Consider the following 18,448-nt stretch of genomic DNA (forward strand, 5'->3'; position numbering starts at 1 on the left):
CGAGAGCTCTGGCGGTTTGACAGGCCAAATATTTGCTTTCTAGGGACGATAAAAAAAAACCTCAGTCACTGCGAGAGGCATATATGATCGACACTTCACGCATGGTGCTTCGTGAGTTAGTGATCGATGCCTAACCAAGATCCCTCTGACAGACAGGAAGAATGTCGGTCGGACTCGAAAAATAATGGATGAACAGAAAAGGGAAAGGACGGTGCGTGCTTACTTGCCTACCTGAGAATAGGATTCAAGCCTGCATGAGGCCTCTCGATACGACCCATCAGCCAGTTTGCATCCAACTTGAGGGGAGGACTGCCTAGCGTCGACGCCACCATGGACGAATCTCGCTGTGAATATATTCGGCTTTCGGCTTTCCGGCTTCTTGTTATGTTGCTGGCAAGACAAGGGAAACAGTAATCAGTATCGGGATTATTCTCCACCAAGTCGTATAGCTGGAGACAAGGGGGAGAATTGCCACTGAGTAAGCCTTTAGCTGCCAAGGCCCATCGGCGTATCCCGTCCATGTGGCAAACAGTGGAGTGACCATCATCGCCAGGGGAGTATGTTAGTTGAATATCATGTTGCTGACTGCCAGGGGTAGCTTCACCGACCGGAAGTGTCATAGATAGACCGGTCGAGACGTGCGGCTCTTTTTCGACCAATGAAGTAGGTCGAAATGGTAATGGTGTCCTGACCCCTATATATGCACGACACGTGGGCAAAGGCCCTTTGGGATAGACAAGATCCTTGGAGGCTTGGATATCCACCACTACATCACATGAGGCCCTTTCACGCAAGAAAGCTATTGGGGGAATATCTTGAGGAGCTAGTTCGCCCAGTCAAGCTTATCCTCTTCCCCGCATCGGCATAGACCAATGGAAGAGCACGAAGGCATAGTTATCAGGGGTTGGAGGTTGCGGAGGTTGCGTCGTGTCGCCGTAGTGTCAAAGACTCCCTGCAGTCAGTGGGGGAGGCTCATCGATGTTAGGGTGCTCCGCGGAGCTGATCTGTGATGCGGGTGGTGCCGTAAGGGGTTCCGACAGGGAATGGCCCTAAGGAGGCCGAGGTGAGATAGGACCAACCGGCTTCCGGGGGGAGCCACGCCACGACCTATGTATGACATCTTTATAATCCCCCATTGGCCGAGACATGCGGTAGTGACAAGTAAGGCAAAATGTATATCAACGTAAGCATTGAAAGACGCAAATGCTCATCTAGAATAGCGGAATAAGTGGCCAGGCCCGAGGGCTTGATCAAGGAGGCCAGTGGAGACCTACCGGCTTGGTTTTCCGGATTCGAGGACACCGGATTCTCCGTCAATCATCTTATGCCCTCCCCGCACCGACCACGCATATAAGCAGCAGGAGCAGGAGCAGGAGCAGGAGCAAAAGCAAGTCGGTTAAGAAGAGGAACTTGTCCAACATAGTGTGAGGAACAATGCAAGACGGTGAAGTTGAGATCGGGGAGATTGCGGGGAAACCCTGGCGACCTCGCGACCTTGCGCAGGATCGGACGATGGCTTGCATTTGGATGGGGTGGGTAGCCGGACGGTGCTACACCACACCATGTGCTACCTCCTCGGCTCCAGATGCTAAAAAGAAAGCAGAGGCGTAAACAAGCGGGGAGACGGGCGAGACGAATGCAATGCGACCTGGGCGGGCTCGTAGTTTGGTAATGGAATTGGGACGCCCAACCCAACTCCGCGCATCTTTGATATGCCGTGTTGCGGTTGGGCATCCAGGCAGCTGTCTGCTGACAACAGCAACAGCAACAGCAGCAGAAGCAGAAGCAAGATCTAGATGATGATCACTCGTCTGGCTGCAGGGAACTTGTCAGGGGCTGGAAAGTTGAGATGAGAAAATGGGATGGTTCATTTTCTGGGAGCTGCTTGGAAAATCTTGGTGCTTTCCCCGTCGCTCTTTCCCATCGTGTGGGGTCGGCGCATGCGGTACCTAGGTACCGTATTTTATTAGTATTGGGGTGGCCCGATTTTTAGGGATTCCCTGTCCCTGCCCTCCTGACCGGGCGACTGAAATCCGAGCTTGGCGGTCCCGAGCCAAAATAGTGTGGGGGTTAGTCTGTCGATCAATTTGCGATCTGACAGCGTAAAATGTCGAAACTAGGAGAAAAGTGAGATTACCAATTAGGGCAGTTCTTCCTCGCCATGCCCATCTTTTCGCTCATATTTCCTCTCCGAAGAGAATTGACGGGCGTAGAAGCGATATTTTTTACAGGCAGGAGCTACAAACATGGAAAACAGCAACAAATACCAAGCATACTCCGTCCATACCTACCTACCTGAGTTACTAGTGTACCTGCAGGGATACGAAAGTCATGGAGCTATGGGCTAGTTCGCTGCTCGTTTCAACACACCAGCTGGGGTCTGGATCGTGAATGCTACCACGGCAAATCCTGCGGGGAGCTGGCGGGTGTGTTGTTGTCTGTTGTCTGTTGTCTTGCTGGTTGCTGGAGACAGAATATGCGCGTTTCTGTTGGTGCTCATTCATAAACAGGGTGGAGAGGCGGAGGTGGTAGCCAGGCGGGCAAGAATAGCATGGTAATAATGCCAGCCAAGGATAAAATATTTTACAGGGGACGGGACAGCATGGAAGGGAATATCATGGATCTCTTCTCATTACTTTTCTCATCTGCAAGGTTGAAAATGGTGATCACACGGCACAGTGTGGACTCGGGCTCTAAACCCCCACCAAACTCCTGGCGACGTTGATCCAGAACCATGTTCCTGGGCCCGGATTTTAGGCTAGACATGCCCACCCCAGACGCTGAAGGTGGGAGAATCACAAGGACAAGTTCCGAGACTCTGGAATGTTTCGCCACTGGGCAGTAAGGGAGAGGCTTGTCGATAAAACCATGTCTATTTCTGCCAATTCACTAGCTTTAATCCTGGAGGGAATTTTCTGTTCTCCTCGGGCAAGCTTGTCAGCTCGACACTGGAAATCGCTGCATGCATCGAAGTCGGTGCTGCCCATGGGCCATGGTCCAGTGCTACAGTACGTATCACACTGTAGCCAAGTATCCCCAGCTTATGTGTTGACATCCATCCATGCCCCCTTCAAGAGGTGCCCAATATACGAACGTAGGTACCTACCTAGGTACATACCTCTACCTTCCATACCTCTCGGGAGAGGAGATCCAGTCGTGTGCCTCCTTCCGAGGAACACCGAGGGCGCATCTCCTGCCATGGGGTGCGCCTGACTTTTTTCTTGTGAAACGCGACCATGTGTCGATCACCTGAGAACTGGCTCAGATTCACACATTGATCGGTGATACTACGCCGACCAGCGTTGAGACGATCAACATCGCAACACAGCTCAGCTATTTGCGTGACGCTAGCCTGTCCTGATGACCAACTACGTCAGCTCCTGGCAAACCAGGATTGGAGTCACCGGACCCGCTGCTGCTGACTTGCACCTCGATATTTGAAGGCCGGTAAAATCTGGGTTGTAGCTGTCCAGGTAAGTGGTAGATCCGCACGCCCGCCCTGGTGGAATAGGGTGGGCAGTTTAGACGCCAATTGGCCATGACTTGGGCGGCCTTGAGGCTCTCACCCCAAAAGGTTCTCTCAGTGGGAACCCGGATTTTCCATCAGCTTCATGTTTCCCAGGCTTGCATCGTCTGTGCTTGTGAGTTCTGCCCAATCATGCTGTTGGTAATTGACTGTACGTCTGGCCCCGCTTCGATTGCGCGGGTCCGTCAGAGTGGAAAGGCCATCCAAAATCAGGGCGAGACTGGTCGGAGGGAGGGCATGTCTGCACCTCAACACAATAAACCCGGCCTTTGGGTGTGTTTCTTCCCATGTACATACCGTGGTAGTGTACGTACCCCTTGGCGGCAGGCCCTTGGCGGAGGCATCCCTGGAAATTGGCGCTCGAAGTGACAACCCAATTGGAAGGGCGAGATCTAGACCCGTGACAAAAGGGCAATCCGAAAGATGCCGTTCGGATGTGCTCCGTAAGACGACCAGTTGCCTTGTTTGAAGCAGGGAAATCGGGGCTGAATGAAGCGCCACACACCGCCAACGCAGATTCAGCCATCGAGAGCTGCTTCTTCCATCTTAGTCGTTTCTTGCATCGCCAGTGTTAGCCTGTTAGGGATCCATTCAGTCATGGTCCTTGACTCCCAGCCAACCATGGGCAGAAGACCGAGACTCTGTCGACTCTCGTCAATCGACATGGCTCTGGCTCTTCTAGGTACGCATAGAACCATTCTGGATTTCTGGTGCCCGACTTGGGAGCCGCGCCTCTCTCCCCATGGCCATTCCGCTTGACGCATCGTGCAAGTCCTGCCTTGCCATCGGGTATCAGGCTCATCACCACCAAGCTCGCTACACCACCTTCGCAAGGGGCCGAATCGCAATCGGTAATTTCCTTTGCCTCTCTCTGGCGCAGCGCGCGCCCGGGCGCTGGGTCGTCTTGACGTTGGAAGCAAGCACTTCCCGAGTGGGTTAGCCTGGTCTGGCCTTTCTTGTTCCCCCCGCCAAGAAACCCCCACACTCGAGCCCACTCTTTCTCCAGCGATTCTGGGTTCCAGGTTCCTACTCCCGTCGAGATGACATTGGGTAGGTAGGTACCTTGCTTTTTGCCTGGCACTGTGTTCCGGTCCTCGCCCAAGGCTTGCCTACCCTTGTCCTTCGCGCCCAGGAGAAGTGAGTGCTATGAGTCTCATCATGCATCATTAGTGTTTTTCCTGTCATCTGCTCTTGCCGCTTCTCCTATCCGGAACAAGGGGAGCCAGTCCTGTTGTCCCAGTCAAATTTCCTTGGCTGGGAGTCGGGACCTCCCCGAAAAGGAGCCTCCTACGCTACCGAACCGGGGCTGGGGCAATCAATATGTATGTCCTCTTTCTGTTAAAGTACGCTATCAAATCCACATGGTCCGGGGTGTATCGAGCTTGTGCCATTAAAAGCCGAAGTAGTTGGCCTGCTAGTCGCCTGCCTGGCCCCCGTCTCTTCGACTTCTCTCCTTGGCCTTCCCGTCTTTCATACAAATAGGATCCCCTCCCTCGCCTTGTCGTCCGACACTTCCTCCCCTTCACTTCCAGTTCCTCTCATATCTTCCGTCATCCTGTCTCGCAGCACATCATTGTCTCTAGGCTGCAGCCCCTAGTCTATGCTCACGTCACCTTGAACCATGTCTCCCCATAATGATGCCCCATCCCCAGAGGGGAGCTTCACTGCCGGTTTCAACAGGATTCCCTTCCGACCATCTGCCTCGTCTACTCTCGGACTGGGGACCGTCTCCATAGACGAGTTGCACTCGTCGCTCAGCAGCTCCTATGACAGTAGCTCGCTGGACCCATCAGATTTCCACATGACCCGCCCACTCGTTCCTGGCGTCTATGTGCCAACCATGTGCTTCTTCGAGCCTGGTACCGAGGATGTGGATGTAGTCACCATTGCACGCCACGCCGTGAGACTGGCCCGCGCCGGCGTGACAGGCCTTACCACTCAGGGGTCGAACGGCGAGGCCGTACACCTCACCCACTCGGAGAGGCAACTGGTCACGTCTACGACTCGGAAGGCGCTCAACGATGCTGGGTATTCCCACATGCCCATCATCGTCGGCTGCGGCTGCCAGAGCACCCGGGAGACTATTCAGTACTGCGTCGAGGCGTGGGAATCCGGAGGGGACTATGCGCTGGTGCTCCCTCCCTCGTACTACGCCGGTCTCTTCGCCCCGTCCTCGGAGACCATCATCGAGTATTTCAACACCGTGGCAGACGCATCGCCCATCCCCATCCTGATCTACAATTTCCCTGGTGCCGTGGGAGGCATGGATCTATCCTCCGACGTCATTCTCACCCTGGCCGAACACCCGAACATCGTCGGCGTCAAGTTCACATGCGGGAACACCGGCAAGCTCAACCGCGTTGCGGCAGCCACCCGGAGGCTGACCAAGAAGTACGACGCGCGCAACCCCGAGTTTTTGGTGCTTGCTGGCTCGGCCGACTTTGCAACCCAGTCCATGGTCGCTGGCGGCCACGGGATCCTGGCTGGACTGGCCAACATCGCCCCCAAGGCCTGCGTCCAGACCATCAAGCTCTACCAGCAGGGCAGGCTCACCGAGGCGCTGGAGATGCAGGAAATCCTGTCGCACGGGGACTGGACAGCAATCCAGGGGGGCGTGGTAGGCGTAAAGGCCGGCCTACAGGCGTGGATGGGCTATGGCGGATATGCGCGCAGCCCTCTTCCGAAGCCATCGGCCGAGCAAACCCAGAAGTGGAAGGAGGGCTTTAGGGACTTGGTGATGCTGGAAAAGTCCCTATAGCCTGCCCCCCTCCTTTCAATTTCGGGAGTCTGGAGAGCTACAACCATCACGAACGAAGATGGCCCCGGGAGGCCTGCCATAACCGCCATACTAATCATACCAACCATGGCCTACCCATGGCCTACCTACCTGCATCGATAGCTCTGCGTGGAGGGGAGTTTGTGTTCTGGGATGCCACCCAGAGATGAGGCCCGGCCTTGGACGCAAAGGCAGTATCTCGATTTCGCGGGTCGAGCTTTCTTGCGAGTGACTGACTGGTGGAGATGGGTGGACTAGAAGGAAAAGATGGTGTTAGGAGGAACGAGGCGGCTCCCTCCTCGTGTATGCAATCGATATCATCTCGGCTTATCATGCATCGGCAGGAGTGGAAAGGAAGCGACACATCCGTCCCCCCCCCCAAACGACGAGAATGTCCCCTACTCCGGGGACTGTAGATGCGCCACGCATCGCCGCTCTCGACTGCCTCGACATGTTACTCTCTGAGCGGATAAAAAAGCATTTGAACATCGCCTCATGGGGCTTCACGGATTGGGCCAGTCTATATACCATTGTCTTTTTGCAAGGAGTCGGGAATGTTTAGAGCCATGAGGTAGACTGAAATAGATAATGAAGAAGGGTTAGAAAGAAACGGCATCGGGCGTTAACACATTCTCGCTTGCCATGTTCTTCCCCCTGCTGTCATAACCTCATCATGTGCTGGTTTCTCGTTCTGCAGGGCTACATGGGATGGGAATGCCTGCGAATCGCTGCGGCACTGCGACTTTAAAGGAGTGCACATTTGGGAAGACGGAAGAAATTGGCTGCTATTTTCGAGGTCGATGAACCTCGGGGATTTCTTTATGGGCATTCGAAGCTGAACACGATTTTCACCTGCCGAATCGAGCCGCCAGGAGAGAAACAATTCGTCGATGCTGGGAGGTTACCACACAGCAAGGCGCGTGCCTCTGTGGCACTCCAAACTCGACTATGATGGCAGGGCACGGGGAGTGGGTTTCGTCAATGAAGAAGGAAGGCGCCTCTCGCTCTAACCAGCCCTAGGGAGGGGCCCAAAAAGAGAGGCGTGGCTAGGTAATGACGCGACGGGAGTGTGATATGATGGGCCCCGTCACAAACCCCCTGGCCCCCTGACAGATCTGCGCTGGACACCACTTCCGGGAGGCATCATGTGCATATGGCGGAGGCCTCTCGGACAAGGATCCGGCTGACCGAACGGACTAAACTAGCCTCCTCGCCGGGGAGTGATGCCACAACATCCTACAGGCCGACCGTGTCAGGGGCCGTTTGACCGAATGTTGGGCTCATGTTCGAGCGCCAGCCACACATCGGCGGGTATGCCGGAAGGACCTCCCAAGCCAAGCGACGAGCCATCGCCGCGGTCGCGCCCCAAGCATGACCCCCACGCCCGCCGAAATAGGGGAGGAAAGTGGCCTGACGGCTCCGATCTAGGAGCTTTGCGCGATCTTGCCTCAGACCAGTCCATCGTTGGCGTCCGCGTGGTTGCGGCCCTGGTTTTGTGGACTACAACATAATCGCCGGAGTCCTTGAGCAGACAGACACACACGGATCCCCCGATCCTGCCCGGTCAACTTGTCGCCGCCGCACTTATACGGCTTTCGGTTTCATGGCCCAAACATGGAACCCTTCGTACGCACCTACTCACTCGTTCAGCGCCACCCCCCCGAAAGTTCGAAGCTTGTTGCCGTATCCATAGCGTCTTTGGACACCGCCGACGCCATGGTTATCTCGAGGCCGGAAAGGGATTCTGCATGGCCCTCGGCTAAGGAAATGCGCGGACACGTTGGAGAGGAACGTCCAGGCTAGTTGGGGGACATTGAAGAGGAGACGACGTTCATCTCCGCTTCGCGGAATGACTCGTCCTTCCCACTGGCGACTTTTTGCCGACTTCATAGGCGACTGGGAACCGCCTAACTCCCCATACCTGCTTGGGGTGGGTATGCCGACGGGGGTTTCGATGCCAACCAAGTTGGGGACGAGCAGGGCATATATATTATAGGCCATGAGGATGCGGTCCATTGGCACGTCTTGGGACATGCGCCCCTACGCCTGGTCTTAAAGGACTCGACGCCCATGTCTTCGATGAAGGCAGGTCCGGGTAGGGAGGGGTTCCAGCATCACAGTCCTCGTTCCTGAATCATTCCTGAATCATTCCTGAATCATTCCTGAATCAGACCCAACTGCGCATAGGCGTTCACGAAGTCCATTAGTATCTTGGAACGGAAATGCGTAGGTAGTACTCGCCTGGTGCCCCTGCCCAGAAACCGTTCGTTATCCCGCCACCCGTTGCTAACCGCTTTGTATCGCAAAGATACGGCAACGGCGCAGGAAAGGAGAGGGCGGACATGGAAGATCAGGCCCAGTGTAATATGTTCAACGTGACGGCCGCATCCAACGCATGTGCGCTGGTATGGAACCCACCAAGACCTCGGCTGGCCAACCAAGGTCTAATCTGTTGATATGACAGACGTCCGATGTCTCCAACCCTCCATCCGTTATTTCGCATGTTATGAACCTAACGGAACCCATACTCTGTCCCCAACAGCTCAACGACACAAACCTGCTCTACCAACCCACAAGCCGGAGGACATCAAGCAACAACTACCAGAAGGCAGGCCACCGCAACAGCCAGAGTTCAAGCAGCCAGTGAATCTACGACGGAGCTCCCGTTTCACGCACGCACATCGCCGAGCCACCAGGACAACCCAGCCTTGACCAGCCATGCCACAGATGGCGTCGAACAGCCGCGCCACTGCTTCAGTCACTGGCCGCAACCAAAGACACAGCGCCGACAACAATGACAGCCAACACCTCAGCCTCGGCAGGAGACATCCAAACAGCGACGGAGACGAGAAACGCCAGTAATAGTGGCGATTTGCTGCTGCTGTCAATAGCAAGTGATGTCTATTTCCGTCGCTGTTGGTAGCTATTGCCATTGTTTTTGTTGCCTGTTATTATCACCTGTCAATATTTTGAGCGCTACGCCGTTGATTTCGGATCCCAACTTCGCCATTGGTCCATGGGGCTATATCACCTGCCTCGCGGGCGTCCAGAGAGTCATGTCAAAAGTCACGCGATGAGCAGTCGGTGCGGGCAAGCCATCTTCGAGCAAGGCGAGAATGTGGTAACCAATTACCGTCCAGTTACCATCCATGACCATGTCTGTGAGGGCCATTGAGATGAGGTCGATTCCAAGGCATGGCCAAGGATGGGTGGTTGGAAGAAGACACCTTCAATATTCATGCGTCATCTGCAATGGGCCTTCCATGTCGAATCCGAATCGACGTCGAGAGCAGATGTCATCCAGTCTTGATAGAACTGTGATCCCAGCTCCTTTCTTGTCACGAAGTTAAGCAGAGGAGGCACGCCGGCCAGCTCCCCGCAACCACCAGTGGCACTACTTGCTTGCTTCCCAACTTCCGGCTTCATTCCCGATATGTCCGGTGGATCGGCGAGGCTCGTCGGTCCTTGCGGGGACGCTTAGGGCGGTGCCTGAGTCGTTTAATAGTACCCGTCGTGGCTGGCGCGATTACACCCAATTGCCGGTGTGGGAAAGGAAATCATGCGGCAACGGACTGTGCTGTCGAAGCACTGGATTTTAGGATTTGCAATTCGATTGCGACGATTCGAAGGGCGTCGCAATGTACGGGGCATCGGATTTCGTGGGAAGAAAGCTGCTCTACCTCTTAATTGCCTGCTGATGGACGTCTGCACCCATCATACTCTGCAGGGTCAGGACCAGAGTCTTCGAGCTTTGGGGTTCTGGAGAAGGCCAGAGGAGATAATACGCCGGTCATCAACTAGTCCATTTCTCGAGAGCACTTTGTCGCAGTAACGGATTTGAGGTGAGGGTTCATGGAGAGTAGGTATGGAGAGCTTGACGGGAAACACGCGAGAGAGAGCTACTAGTAGGCATGACAGCATGGCCAATTGCTCCCTCGGATGGGCCAAGTCTCTTGGCAGATAAGCCGGGCCCGTAAATACGGGACCTGTTAGGGGCCTGAGAAATCGCACGCCCTTGATTGGCCAGCTTGTTTTCTCAATGGGATGACTGACATCATTTACTTATCTCCGCTGATTCTGCAGGTGTCCGATTTGAGCGCCCTCTGCCGTCAACGCCAGGGTCTCAAGGTAAGATTGGATTGAATTAGTGGGGGACGGCTTGAAGCACTCATTCTGAGCAGTCCGACAGGCTGTCGGTGGCATCCTCTTTGGCTGCTGTGATACCCAGCTTCGTTAAAGTTCGTAATTAAGCCAAGTGTGCTGGCCAGGGATCCCTGATCTTCGGGTGTCGGACCTGACCGGGGATGCAAAGGGTGCAGGAGGAGATGCAGACCTGCCGGATCAAAACGGGATGGAACTGATTGATTGTTCTGTTACGCAGGCTTGCAGGCTCCACGCGCCTGCCAATGGAGAGATTTGATCTGAGAGGCTGCTGTTTCGCGAAAGAGGGCCACTGAATGACTCAGTAATAGGCCGAACGAACGATTACGTCAAATGAATTGGACGGAGCAGGGTAGAAACCGGTATCGATGGTTTTCATTTGGTAATTGGGGCTCTCCATCCGTTCGAAGTTGCCCGGCTAATGTAGCTGAGGTTGCGTAGTAAGCTGCAACCAGCGTCGTACTATCTACTTCCGAGTTACCCCGATGGCTCCTCTATTTCAAACCTTGGATGTTCACTCTGCAGACTGCTAGCAGCCACAAAAGACTGGAGAGCCTGTTAGAGTGACAGGAGACCCAGTCGTGCCGCCGAGGTCTTCCGAGAGTACAGCAGACACCTGGCCGTTATCAAAGCTGGCCTGCCGTTGCCATTATGAATTGAAAACTTAAATCTGTTTTTCTTCGATAAGGCCACCGTCGTTATCAAGTCGCATGCCATGCCTGCTGCTGCCAGCCCTTTTGCGGTCGAGCGGAGATATCACAGACCGAAAGTACCATCGAGCTGCCGCAGTCCACCCATGACAACATGGACGGGTAGTACCGTACAGGACTTGGGAGGGCCCCTTAGGGCGCAAACCGATGCGCCTCCGTCTCCGACGTCCTCATCCGCACTACCTGCGCCGCCAGTTCCTTAAATCTTAACTCGTATTTTCCATCTCATTCTTTTTTTTTTTTTTTTTGCCCCATAGCCTGCCTGCCCAGTCGGTAACTTGGGCTCGTCTTCGTCTCTGATTCATAGTGCTGTAATTCCTCCGCGCAGACCTGGCTATTTTCTCTTCCTCACATCTCAAATACCGGGACCCTTTTTCTCCCGGGCATCTTTTGCTGGGAAGCCGTCCGAGATAGCACCCCTCCCGCCCCAGATGACGCAGATAAGCCTGTCTTATCTCATCCTAGTCTCGATCGTCACCTAGATCCCCCCAATCCGGGCGCACATCGTGCTGTGCGCCTCACCAACCGACCTGCATAACATCTCATCTTTAGCCCCGGCAGCACTTTACACTATCTCTTGAGACGCACGCCCAGACTTTCGTCGTTTCCATCTATCATCACCCAACGACCAGCCATATTGGCGATAAGGTTGTGTCTTGCTCGGTATCACACCAGTGTCTCTTTAATAGGACACGCGATCAGCGGCGTGGGTTGGCCGTCTCTCTCCCCGCTGCCAAGAGGCCGTCTTCCCGCATTATCTTCCGCCAACTACTCCCACGATCTCCAAGCTTATCTTTGAGCGTCGTTTCTTATCGTCCACTAACAAACGGCTTCCTTCTCGCCTGGTCTCCCGAAACTGGGAGGTTGCGAGCTCGACGGGGGGAATCGGGGGAAATCGCCAGTGTAGCCTCCCGTGAACCCTGTTTCTTCCCGTGAAAGGGAGAGGATCTGGTACATCGCACTGCAACCTAGGCCTCGCCTTGCCTTGCCGCCACCATCGAAATCTCCCGAGGTGGGAGCATCCCCGCGTTCCCAGGCACCGGTGGATCAAGATCCCAACAACACCGGCCTTGGTTGGCTCAGGCACCATCCAGCCCGAATCCCACTCACTTGTCTTGGCCCCCCCCATTGCCTCCTACTTACATACGCCATGTCCATTCCTAGTGCCATCCCCAGGACGGCCCCCATTGCCATTGCGCCCAAACCTTCAAGAATGCCACCCAGCCGCCAAGGAAGCATCAACCTTGACTCCTATCGAGACACGCGAAGCTGCTTTGACTCGCCTGACTCGGACTCACCTCTGAATGGGAAGTTGTCAGCACCCTGCGAGGCCTGCATGCTCCATAGGATACAGTGCGTGTTGAGTGACGACGACGACGACAGCTGTATATCGTGCCAGGTTCATGGGACGGAATGCTCCTTTGCCGAGAGCCCGCAGCCGAGAAAAAGAAAGCTTAACAGCCGCACTGCGGCCGGGAGCAGGAGCAAGAGGAGGTGAGACCTTTTTACACCCTGGAAACTGCATCTGCCTTGTCCGTTCGTTCGCCTTGCCTCGTGTCGCTTGTCTGTTGCCTCTTGCCTCTTGCCTGTTGCCTCCTGCCTTGTATCTCGCCGCATGGCAACCCGGGGTGCAGACACCGTTGATATAGACTTGTCTAACGCCTGATTGGTTAATGTAGTTCACCTGGGAGATCGGATAACAGGATACTCAGACACCGTCAGCCAAGCCTCTCCAGCACAGCAGCGAGTAGCTCGTTTATCGAGGAGATGGCCGAAATTGGCGGCCCTACTCTCTTAAAGCGTACCCTGGGCCTCCAACAGGATCGTTATAGCCAGTACATCGGACCCACAACGGATTTTGAACCGTCACTGATCAACCTCTCTCCATTCGACCCTCACGACGAGAGTCTGCTCGCCAGGGGTACCCTCAGAAAGGTCAGCGAACTTGACACCTTCCTCCTCCTCCCGGACCACAACACGGCCGGTTACGAACACGTGGGGGAGGATGTCGACAAGGTCGAGAGAATCGTCGCACCCCACGGCCGCCGCCTCATAGACCTCTACTTCCGCGTCGTCCACCCTGCGTTTCCAATTCTGCAAAAGGCCGTCGTCTACGAGAAGTACGAGCGGTCTTACCGAGAGTTCTCGCCGCCCCTTCTCGCAGCAATTTACATCCTAGCGATCAACTGGTGGGGCCTGTCTGATGAACTGGCGCCGCTTCCGAGGCCAAATGTTCGGGAACTCGAGAGGCTTGTGCGGACGACATTGGCGGACGCAATGTACAGGCCCAAGCTTTCCACCATACAGGCAGGGCTGCTCCTGTCGCAGACACCCGGCGGGGATCAGTGGGCGCCAACCGCCCAGTTGGTCGCCATAGCTCAAGAACTCGGTCTCCATCTGGACTGCTCGGGTTGGAAGATACCACCTTGGGAGAAGGGGCTGAGGAAACGCCTGGCCTGGGCGCTGTACATGCAGGATAAATGGGGTGCCCTTGTCCACGGCCGACCGTCGCATGTCTTCTCCTCCAACTGGGCGGTCCAGGACCTGACGGAAAACGACTTCCCCGACGTTGAGTGGGATGAGAATGACCCGGAGGAGAAGACGGAAGTCGAGCGCGGGCGGACACTGTTTACGCAGATGGTCCAGCTATCGCAGATACTTGCCGACATCCTGGAGACCTTCTATACCTTGCAGGCCATGCGCACGGTCGCCAATGCCGGGGCTGGGGCCCAGGGCACTCACTTAGTCCTGTCTCTCGCGAAGCCAATCCAACTGAAGCTCAAGGAGTGGTATGCGGCCCTCCCCGCGAGCATCAGGATGGATTCAACATACCAGAATGCCAGCAGCACGCAGCCAAGCCGGCTGTCGAGCATTGGATACCTTCACCTTGGCTACTACGCAGCCGAGATCAGTCTGCATCGACGCATCATTCGGTCGCTCGAGGCGCCGGCTGCATCGCCGTCGACAAGTAGCACCCTAGGTACCGCGCCGGCAGCTATAGATCCCTACCTCCAGCACATATGCCGGAATGCGGCCAAGGCACGGCTGATCTCGTCCATGGACTTCGTCAACCGGCTCACGCCGTCCCACCTGCGGGCATTCTGGTACTTCGCCTCCAAGACCAACTTCGCCCTCATCGGCACCTTCGGCTCCCTCCTTTGGGCGACATCGCCGGGCCGCGAGGAGGCAGAATGGTACCGACGGCGGCTCGGCGAGTACCGCTGGACGCTTTCGGTCAGCTCCAGGCCCGGCGAGGACAAGGGTCTCACCGAGTTCGCCATGGGGATGCTGGACATCAGCACAGGCCTGCTCAAGCAGCTGCCGGAGAAGCCGTCCCTGAGCAGGTGCGGCAGCGTCAGCGACATGGAAGCCGCCAGGAGGCAGAGTATCCTCGCCCTCGGCGTCGGGAGCGGCGCCGGGAGCCCGAGCAGCACCGAGCGCTTCAGCGGGCTGCCGAGCGCCGAGGCCAGCGGGCTCCAGAGCCCGCACAGCGAGGCTTCCGATAGCAGCGACGAGGAGGTGTATGCGAGTTTCTCGGCCACTGCGGGCATGGCGAGGATGGCCGACTGAAGAGGGGGACATGGATCTCTCGGTCGGGGAATCTTGGGAGTTGGCATGGACCAACTCGTTCGGACTGGAATAGGTCTCGGGGAGCGGCTATTTAATAAGCTCAAGACTCGGCCGTGGGCTTGGGCGTGTTCTGATGGCGTGCTAGGAAGATATTCTCGGACGATGACATGACGTGATCGGATTTGAGCGTTGCGCGATGGATTTGTTTGTTTCTTTGCGAGGTGGAAAAGGCAAGGAAGGCGTCACGAATTACGGTCTACCATTTTCGACACTAGGAAAGCATTGTAGTGCCGTTCTATTGTCTCTCTCGGATTCTCCAACTGATACCCGCGATATAGAAGAGTCTGGTTGCGCATATAAAGTATCTAGTCTCTGACAAACAAACAAGCGGTTTGGCATGGCAGCAGGGTGACATCTCTCAACGAATCGCAAACCAACATGAGAGACTGGTGCTCAGCCAGACAATAACTAACTCCCAAGGGGTAGAAGCATCAGGACGGGGGGTTGGGAGGAGTACCTCTGGTTGCGGGTGTTGGCAAATCAGAGTATGGTGTGACAAACAGACAGAACACTGTTGATTGGCTCGTTGGTTTGAACTTGACTCCCAGAAACAATTCCCATGCCTGTCGGGTGGCTGCAAACTTTCACCGCCTCACAGTTGGAAGTTTGAACTTTTCGCCTTGTCGACAAAAATAGTCTGTGCACGAGTGGAGCCGAGATTCTCAGATTCCCCCCACCTTATTTCCTCCTACTCAGCAGCGAACCAGCTCTTCGACGCGTCTCCCACTGGTTCTCACTCCCGAACAGAACTCAGCCTTTCAACATCATTCCTTCCCAGTATGGTCGAACCTACTGTTAGATCTTGTCTTGCCCAACCTTGATCCCGACTCTGAGTCACCGTGGCACCCTGCCCAAATTTTGGGTGTACTTGCAATGGCGCCGACCACGCGAATGTCGCGTCGCGAAGCTCCCACCATCAACCGCAAGGCTCCTGCTATCGACTACAACAACTACAACACCGGCGATGATAGCTCAAGCGACGAGAGTATCCCGGCACCGATGCCATCGAGTCATAGGAGTGGCCCCAATGAAGTTCCAACCTTGAGACCTAAGCATCCTATATCTCCGTCGGTCCGTCGCAAGGCGGTGTTGAGGGAGAAAGGCAGATTATCCACCAAGCGTGTGGCGGATTCTAGCCCCCCAATCGCAGAACGCCACATCAAGAGACAGCGCAGAAACCCGTCGGGTACCGCCACGAACGGCGGCAGCAGAGCCGATAAAGACGTGATGCGTGGCGCCAAGGGTGTGAATCAGGCAGCCCTGGATGCCATCAACGCCTTCAACCGGAAAAGTCGAGGTGTCGAGCCGTTTCAGGGGTCGGATATCGAGGTCCGTATCCCGTCTACTAGGAGCAGGTCTGGGCTGGAAAGCGATTGGGACCCCGAACAACAGCTCCAGAGAGAGACGGCGGCCCACCAGGAACTCCGTCGCGCGGCGACGAGAGGTGTCGCACAGAGTGGCGGCAATGGGTACTCTGTCGAATCGTCACATGGCGACGTTGACCGGCGTGGTCATGTCCCCTCTGAGGAAACCAAGGACCCGGATCAAGTTTCAAATGTGGCCGATCCAGATTTCGAGATGGACGGCGATGAGAGTAGCGAACTTGACGCTAGCTCTGAGGGGCGTGAGGAGCAAGCTGTCGAATCCAAAGTCGACAGTCCCCCGGGATACGAGGCTATCTACGATGCTGGCAGCCCAGAGCTCAGCTCAACATCGCCTTATATGTCGGCGGGACAGGCCGAGTCCAGGCCGATCGGCCCTTTGCCCGGAGTCCATATGACGAAGAAGTTAGCTCAGGCTCCGAAGATTGGTTCTCAGGGCACCTTGCCCACCGCAGGACTAGAGAAAGCCCAGAGGAAGAGCAAACCGCGGGTCGTAAAGCCTGCCTACGGGGAACGTCCTCCCTCCGACAAGGTGGCTGGACGCATGTCCGGCACTCAAGAAAATGCCCCACGGTCTCGACGTTCCAAACAGGCTCAGGATCCCCCTCGTCAAGCTTTCGAGCCTGTCTCGGGCCGGACAGCGACCTCGGCACACCTTCCAGCGGATCGGAGCGGAAGGGAGCATTTATCCAGTATTGCCAGAGCTGCTAAGCCCTCCCCGGTCCCAGATACGCAACGCGCCGTTCAGGCCTTGATGGATGACTATGGTCAATTTTCGGATGAAGAATCCTTACGTCCGGTTCCCCGCCGTAATCCTCTCTCCACCCAGGAACCCACGGCTGGTGAATCGTCTTTAACGGTCACGTTGAAGAGCAAATTAGTACGTAGGATGCGAAGGCTGTTGGGTGGGCGCGGATGGACTGGCTTGGGTTGGGATTGGCCTTTTGAGCTGTCCGATCCTAAACTCTACGGCAAACCTGCCGGGACAATGCCACACAATGCACCGCCCAGGACCAAGCTGGGCAGGGGTTGTTGGAAGTTCCTCATCTACCTCCAATCACTCTTTGAAGATGCGCCGAGAGCGGGTGACTTGACTGAGCAAAACAAATGGCTGAGCGAGAAGAGTTCACAAATCGACAAGACCTTCAAGTCGATCGATACAATGGTCAGAAAGATCAGCGAGGAGTATCTGGCGGTTGTTGGCGATTCCGACAACCTGATCAACGACAACATGGAGCTGCGTCTCGCCATGGTGAAAGACCTGATGGAGTACATCATTCCGATGCTCGTCAGTGTTCTGCAGACCATCTTCTTCCTAGGTGGTGCCGATACTGACGAGGATTTCAAGCCCGCATTCCGGGAAGAGGGCACATTCACGGATTCCACTCTCGGCTGCCTGGCAAAGGCCGTGGGCTGGATTTTTAGTCTTGAACGAGCGCTCTCGGAAGAACTCAAACGCCGGCCGCTGGATCCTTCTTCGGACGAGGAGAGCAGCGATGGCGAAGGCCGGCGTGAGAAGAAGGCGAAGGACGGACGACAGAAGGCCAAAGCGAACCTACGGAAGCGTCGGCTGCGGCTTGGCGCCTATGTTGGAGAGTTCCGTCGCAACATCGCAACGGCATATGATTCACTGGATGCAACGGCAACAAAAGAAGAGCGCCGACGGCAGACAACCGCGCGGCAGAAGGAACTTGACGAGACGAGGCTGAAGGAGGAGAAGGCGGAGGAGGAAGAGAGGCAGCGGAGATGGCAGGCCATGTGTCAATCCACGCAGCGGATGAGACACGCCCCGAACCCCCTCAGCGAGAAGTGGAGGAAGACGGAGGCGTTCGACGCGGGAACCGCCGCCTATCGACTGGCGTCTCAGAAGGCCGCCTCGCAAACCGTTGCACGTCACAACGGAAGCAGCCAGCCTACCGCGCGACCACTAACACGCGTCGACCGGGAACCCCCAAGACCTGCCAGCGGTCGCTGGCCCCCATGGCGGGAGGAGGACAGCCTGTGGGTGCTCACGCAACTCCGGTCCCGCGAGCGCAGGCCCGACTTGAGAGTGTGGGCGGATGTGCTTGAACGTGATGTGGAGGACGTCTGGCAGGAAGTCGAGGTGTTGAAGCAGTCCTGGAGATCGCTTGCGCGGGAGAGGGGTGTCGAGGTCGAACCCTGGGCACGTGCATAGGAGGGCACGAGGCTTAACGGGGGCGGGCCGGGATATTAACGCCGATGCGAATGAATATGATGATAATGAGATTGGGAGTCTGGCTTC

At 55.9% G+C, this 18,448-nt stretch overlaps 3 protein-coding genes across 3 annotated transcripts; all 3 read left to right on the top strand.

Moving 5' to 3' along the window:
* Nucleotides 1-4,737: 4,737 nt before the first annotated feature.
* On the top strand, nt 4,738-6,345 carry QBC33DRAFT_56907 (dihydrodipicolinate synthetase). The gene is made up of 2 exons (XM_060430527.1): nt 4,738-4,848; nt 4,933-6,345. The coding sequence occupies exon 2, from the start codon at nt 5,148-5,150 to the stop codon at nt 6,282-6,284; it is 1,137 nt and encodes a 378-aa protein (XP_060283946.1). The 5' UTR covers nt 4,738-4,848; nt 4,933-5,147; the 3' UTR covers nt 6,285-6,345.
* A 5,505-nt stretch (nt 6,346-11,850) lies between these two features.
* On the top strand, nt 11,851-14,841 carry QBC33DRAFT_56682 (fungal-specific transcription factor domain-containing protein). Its single transcript, XM_060430466.1, has 2 exons — nt 11,851-12,667; nt 12,853-14,841. Exons 1-2 carry the CDS (start codon nt 12,324-12,326, stop codon nt 14,741-14,743), a joined length of 2,235 nt encoding a protein of 744 aa, XP_060283947.1. The 5' UTR covers nt 11,851-12,323; the 3' UTR covers nt 14,744-14,841.
* Nucleotides 14,842-16,579: 1,738 nt separating this feature from the next.
* Nucleotides 16,580-18,361, top strand: QBC33DRAFT_450950 (uncharacterized protein; the record flags this gene model as incomplete). The annotated part of the gene is made up of 1 exon (XM_060424586.1): nt 16,580-18,361. One exon carries the CDS (start codon nt 16,580-16,582, stop codon nt 18,359-18,361), a length of 1,782 nt encoding a protein of 593 aa, XP_060283948.1.
* Nucleotides 18,362-18,448: the final 87 nt, after the last annotated feature.

Source organism: Phialemonium atrogriseum, assembly GCF_030411735.1.
Source record: "Phialemonium atrogriseum strain 8032-3 unplaced genomic scaffold QBC33scaffold_11, whole genome shotgun sequence".
NCBI classification, from domain to species: domain Eukaryota; kingdom Fungi; phylum Ascomycota; class Sordariomycetes; order Cephalothecales; family Cephalothecaceae; genus Phialemonium; species Phialemonium atrogriseum.

Coding starts and splice junctions, on each gene's coding strand:
- QBC33DRAFT_56907 (XM_060430527.1), top strand. CDS start 5,148: ATGTCTCCCCATAATGATGCCCCATCCCCAGAGGGGAGCTTCACTGCC.
- QBC33DRAFT_56682 (XM_060430466.1), top strand. CDS start 12,324: ATGTCCATTCCTAGTGCCATCCCCAGGACGGCCCCCATTGCCATTGCG. Junction 12,668..12,852: donor GGGAGCAGGAGCAAGAGGAG/GTGAGACCTTTT, acceptor TGGTTAATGTAG/TTCACCTGGGAGATCGGATA.